At 38.3% G+C, this 6,555-nt stretch overlaps 1 protein-coding gene across 1 annotated transcript in view; it reads left to right on the forward strand.

The window, feature by feature from the left end:
* LOC109088088 (dihydropyrimidine dehydrogenase [NADP(+)]-like) overlaps positions 1-5,291 on the forward strand; it is a 79,607-nt gene extending 74,316 nt beyond the window's left edge. The window contains exon 14 of the mRNA XM_042714563.1: positions 3,718-5,291. Coding sequence (XP_042570497.1) covers positions 3,718-3,837 — 120 coding nt within the window. The 3' untranslated portion in view covers positions 3,838-5,291. The remainder of the gene's footprint in view (positions 1-3,717) is intronic.
* The last annotated feature ends 1,264 nt before the right edge of the window (positions 5,292-6,555 follow it).

Consider the following 6,555-nt stretch of genomic DNA (forward strand, 5'->3'; position numbering starts at 1 on the left):
ATGATTTATGATTATAAATGTTGTCGCTAAAATGAACATGCACTCAAATAGTTTGAATTATTCTTTTTCAATGTTAAAGAATCAAATTTGACATTAAAAATAACAGTTACAATTCAAAAGCACTGTTTTATTAACTTGAAAAATTCTCTCTTTTTAGCGCAGTCAATATTAAACAGGGACATATGTTTGTTCTGTGTTGGCTGCTTTCCACTAGGGATATTAAACAAAAATAAATAAAAGCTAAATAAAACCCCAAGATTAAAACTGAAAGACAAGCACTTAAACTTGTGATAGACATCGCTATAGTAATGCAGCGAGTTCCATATGCTACTGACAGGAGGCAGGAGCGGGAAAGATTGAGTCAAATTGTTTTTTCCGACCCGTGGTCCTCGGCACTCAGCTGTTTTCAGACGGTGAGGGACAGCATGTGAAGTGTGTAAATGATGTTTCTCCTGCTCTGATGTGTGAGTGAGCGATGTAGCTGTTCCTGTTTTATAGACGCCTGCCACCTGCCTCCATTTCTGCTTTTATAAACTGCGTGCCGGCCCTTCGGAAAAGGTCAGCTTTTTATTTCCAGAGACAAACGGCAGTGGGAGGGAAGAGGTGGTGCAGGGGCGTAGCCATCATTTCAGAAGTGAGGGGGACAGAAATGTCAACTGTATTTTATTATTTATTTATTTATTGGTGTAATCGACAGGTTTTATATTTTTCTTATCTCTTATTTTTAATTGGCTAGGAAATCAAATAGCCTACACTGCTGGACAATAACAAATTAAATTTTTATCACTGATTAATGCTGAAAATATATTTTATTGTTTCAATACTGTAGTAAATGATTGGCCCAGTTAGCACTGCATTATTAATATATCAAATTTTTTACCTGGAGATGCAAAACACACATGAACCATATATCGTCGCAATCGAACGTTTATTATCTTCAAGTTTCATCAGTCAAAACGTTTTTGCTTTTTATTCAGCTTCGCTACAGCTATAGCTGGATGCCTTTGTGCAAATTAAGGGATTTCCTGGCATGTCTCAAGTTATTACTTCTATGAGTCCGTGTTGGAATTTATGTGCAACAGCGCCCTCCGGCTTTAAGTATGAATGAAACCACAGGATACATTACAGGAGAGGTAATGTTGACATCAATAATGTTCACATCGCCTCATCTTAGATACGAATAAAACGTCAGGCAAATCATAGACTGCCTTGTCTCTTTGCATTTAAATCTACGTGTATTCACACTAGCCCTTGAAAACATCTTTGTGAACACACTTGCCTGAAAAAAAAGTGTGGGGGACAAATTTATATTTTCTTAAAAGTGGGGGTGGGGGAAGCATCCCCCACCTCCCCCGCGTATTCTACGCCCATTAAGGTGGTGAGAAAGTGTTAAAGTGGAAGCTGGAAATTGCACCCACGTCGGTTTACCTTGGGAGCTCGGTGCACCATCTGGATGTTTTGCTTAAGATCACATAATCTTCCCTCTCTGACAACCTTCTTTCTTGACTAAAAGAGGAAGTGGACAAATGACGGTCGGCTGCAAAGTTGTCTGTGTGAACTTCGTAGCTTGAGTGGATTCCCCCCCCCACCCCCTTCTCTATCGAGTCCTGCTTTACTCTTGACATTTGTAGATGCCAGATTGGGCTGTAATATACTGTTGCATCTATTGCCCGTCAGCTTATGCTGAAATACCACCTGATATCTCGATAAACAGAAATCATATTATTCTTTATTGTGTGCTCAGTGGGAGAGATTGTAAGGGGGCTTTTCTTTGGGGAAAAAAAGATAAAGAAATTCTTAATGTCAATATGAATGAACAGCCGCTACCCCACTATCACCCGCCTTTAAACACGGGGGATTTCTCTTTTTTATATCTCGTGGGGGTTTTTTCCCACACCCTTTCGTAACATTACCGCCACGTGCTATTGATAGAATTTAAGATGCTTAGAGGATTGTGTTCGAATATGAGAATCTTCGCACTTCTGGGTCTCGTCGCTTGTGCTCAGCATCGGTAATTAGCTCGGGTTGCACTCTTGATCGGTGGAGAACTGCCTAACAAAGCTCTGTGACCGTTAATTAGGATTAATGAACTGTATAGTATATGAAAACGTGTTGTTTTCTTGCTATTGCTTTGAAAAAGAGGGCGAAGGATGCCATCTTCCAAATAACCCACTGGCATTACATCCATTTTTCATGAATTATGTTTTTTTGTTGTTGTTGTGCATCACACCAAATACAGGAGTCTTAGATATGTGATTGATGCATTTGGCCCGTTTCGGACTAATTACGGATTCGTAGGCTACCTCCAAGGCCGAGGCTGAGATCTGAAGGCAACTGAGCCCAATTAGCCTTTTGACTGGTCAATTCTGGCTAAATCACACCTGTAATTGGAGCTAACCTGATTAATGGCAAATGCACCAGTGTGCCGCCACTCAGCACCTCAAAAGAGGCCTGTAGGTGCTAGTTTTAGCCGTTGGCTTTTATACTTGTGCACTAATAGTTCCTTTGTGTCTTTCACGTGATATTCCCAGCACTTTAACCTGTAAGAAAAAGAAATGATTGCTGTTGACCCGCTAGACTTCCGCCCACCATAGAAAGCTCTTAAACTCTTTAACTTTATCTTACAAAACTTTCTCCGCACATCAGTCTATTCTTGAACGTGCCTTCTCACCTCGGCGTAGGAGGATTTAGTGGGCAAATCTGAATGAACTTAATATTAAGACGGATTCTCAACTTTTTAACCGCAGTTAAAACAAAAGAAATGGCACGGGGAATCCGGCACACACGCAAACACCCACACATTTACTGTACATCTTAGATTGAGGTTTTTAATTTAATGAGAAATGTTGGATGAAGCTCCATGGTAACACAGATGAAGTGTGATGTGTCCCATCACCCCACCGCACACTAGTTTCACTTGCTCTCTCGGCATCTTCTGCATGGCTTTATATGTCTCTCTGCTAATTAGCAACCAAGATTTAATCAACTGCAGCATTTTTATCAAGAACAGAAAGGTTAAAGGTCGTGAACCTCACACACGCACTAACAATGCACACGTACACACCCTCTTACGGTTTGAGTGTTTAATAGGTGGCGCTGGTAATGTGTAATTCTGTAAATGAGGATTTCGTACACTAAAGGGTTACAGTTCTCAGACGGGGATAATGAGATATTCTGTCGGTTTTGTTCTCATCAAGCTTGTATCTCACAGCTTAGGCTCAGTCTGCTGGGAAATGGACTTGATTTTTATTTATTTACACACAGTATTTATCTTCTGATATGGATCTGCCATGTTTATAGCTTTGGACTTGGACTTGTTTTTTCATGAATATTATCTTAGGAATATAAAAAAAAAATATTATATATATATATATATATATATATATATATATATATATATATATATATATATATATATATATATATATAGTGTATTATATATAATATTATATATAATATGTAGTGTGTGTTGTGTGCATATATATATATATAAATTAATTTTTTTTTTTTTTTTTTTTTTTTTAGTATATAGGTTCAATTTAAATTCACATTGGTTTAAACTAGAATCATATTTAAACACCAGTTTTTTTTATTTTTTTTTTGGCTTGATTAAACCCAGAAAGCTTCATATGCATGTGCTAAATGAAGAAAAAAAGAAAAACATGACTATTAATTTTCCTACACTTGTACTAAGGAGAGCTGTTTCTGTTCCTTTAGAGTGCTCGCTGTAGCTGGAGATTGGCACAACCCAGCATGCACTGTATTCAGGCTCATTTCCATTTCACACCAGCAGGAGAGAATTCTGGGATGGGGCCCCCTGAGAGTATTTGGAAGTGACACAGCCATTTCTGCACTTCCAGCTCTGTGACAGAGTTAAAGCAGAGAGATGGATAGCCTCCCATAGCTGCATGCTGGCCTGCTGTGAAGTGAGAGAGCGAGAGAGAGAGAGCAAAACAGAAGCTAGTACAACTCTATTGAAGGTCCCTACGCATACACACACACAGTCACTCACTTAAAAAAATGAATTATTGGTGTTTGCTAAAGCTGATACTGATATCTAGAGTGCATGATGGTCATATATTGCTGACAATGTACTTTTATAGTTTAACTTTCCAAATGAGGTATACACAGTTTCTTTAAGTTAAACTTGAAAATAGAAAATGTACACAGTTCCACGCTCTGGCAACCTTCAAGAAACTTAAAAATCTAGTTCAGGCTTCATAATATCTGCTTTCTTTGAGACACAATGCTGTTTAATAACAGTCTGTGTACTAGTGGCTTAGCTAAAGTGGCTGTTGACGAGAGGTTTTTGACCGAGAACTAACTCATGATTGCACTGTAAAATGTATCATTATTGTCCTCACGCCCCCTATTTAATCACAGATCATTGACGAGGATTCTCTTGTTCTCCCCTCAGGGAAAAAATCCCAAAGAAGCGTTTGTAATGCAGAGGAGCTGTCTGCGGTGATGGGGGACAGACCGTCCCCATCTCGCACCTATCTCCCGCTTAACTAATATGTGTCTTTTGTCGTACCCGTCTCATCAGCCGTGATTATGCTGTGCCTCCGTGCAGTTGGCATGCATTAGGGGAGGGGATGAGAAAATAAACAACTAAGGTGCTTTTCGACTCCGGAATAAGCATTGGAAAAGTGGGTCTGTCAAAGCAGTCACTACGATCTGAGAGGTGTTGACTAATTGCCTGCTAATTACACAGTAAATTGTCTAATTAAGCTGATGGTTAATTAGGGTAAGCTTGCACGGCAAGTCTTGTGGAAGTCGCTCTCTCTCTTTCTCTCTTTTTTTTATTAGCAGAGAGAGAATGAGCGAGTGTGTGGCATGGCCGGGAACCTGGCTGTGTAATTGGCACACTAGCAGTGACTGGCGGTTAACATGACACAGAGAGGCGATAGAAGTAAAGACTGACAGAATCGGCGGCAAACAGCGCCACTTGTCATTTGTGCAGGGGCCCGAGCTGCGGCCCCCCCCGTGTCGCCAGCGATGCTGTGACAGCCAACAGCATTGCACTCAACCAAACTCCTTATAACCAGTTTCTGCTCCTTTTTCTCACCTTACAGAATCCTTGGCCTGCTGCTTTTAGACCAGCTTTTGTGTCTTACAGTGGGAGCCAAAATCTGAGTGTTTTTTTTTTCAATCTGAAAACAAATTTTTAAGTTATATAGTGAAGACAAATATATGTATTTCAGATTTCAGCATTATTTCTAGGTCACCGTCAAAGCAAACTTGTGACCATGTACATTGGCCATTACATTGACAAACCATGTATTAAGACATTCTGTAATTCATTTACTTTTTTCATTGAACTTTCCACTCTTATAATTAAATTTTGTAATTTTCTTGTAATTAAAAAAAAAAATTAACCAGTAGTCTCAGATTTTTGGGCCCCAATTTAAGTTGGTATTTTGTGGACTTACTGGCTTTATATAGGCACACGTTATGTATTTTAATTTATACTTTTTTTTTGCAATTAATTTTTTAAACCTATTTAACTAAATTGTTTATTTTAATTTTTCAAAAGTTTTGTTTACTTTTTTTGTGTCTGTAATAAGTGGCGCATAGCAATCTGGATTTAAATCTTTAAATACTTCCATTCAATTTTCTATTCAAATTTACTTCCAAACCAACATTACAAACAATAGTGTGTCACAGTCATCTTAAACCAGCATGTTGAAACAAATTATACCTACATAAAGGGTATCTAGACATTTAAAACATAGAAATTTAACACCTTTAATATTCAAACATGTTAATATTCAACTTTTCTCAGTACTGAACCAACTTCAAGTCATTGTGATATCATTCGTTTACGTTAAAATATAATTTTGGCACAGTTAGGCATTAGACGTGTTAAAAGAATGTGTGTTTCTGCTGGAGTATGACTCAGATTTATGCACATTTTTTTTACTGTCAGTTATATTTTTATTTAGATATTTTTCTCAGAAGCAGATGAACGATTACACATGAATCATGTCACGTGTAAACTGTGCCGTCTCATCGCTGGCATTTTGTCTGGGGTTATCCTGATAAGAGCCGTCTGAAACGGAGAGACGTGATACACGACAAGGCGATTCCCTCAATCTGTCCTGTCATCTAATCAATACAGGCAGAGATAGGGACACAGCCACTGTTCAATCACTGTTTCTTCAAGTCAACCAGGATGCAGTGAATACTGCCGGCAGATCAATTCAGCAAATGTCAAAGGTGAAATCCACAACTTTTAGACAAAGACTGCACAGCTTCCGTAACCTCGGTGTAACTGCCACATCTATAGAATGAATGGACAAAGAATCACATTTATCACTTCCTGCAAGTCATAGACCAATGTGTTCTCTCTAGAAAAAAGGAAAAATGAGACTCAAAAGGCCAAAAAACAATAAAAAGGATTGAAAAGAAAAAATGGTGAACAATCATGGTTTGTACACACATCTTTTGTGTTCCTTCAGTTTAATTTGAATAAATTAAAGACCAAGAAATGGTGCAATTGTCAATTGCAAGTTTATTTACCACTTAGTTTCCATAAAAAAGCAAAACACAATA

The sequence above is a fragment of the Cyprinus carpio genome, chromosome A24, assembly GCF_018340385.1.
Source record: "Cyprinus carpio isolate SPL01 chromosome A24, ASM1834038v1, whole genome shotgun sequence".
NCBI lineage: Eukaryota > Metazoa > Chordata > Actinopteri > Cypriniformes > Cyprinidae > Cyprinus > Cyprinus carpio.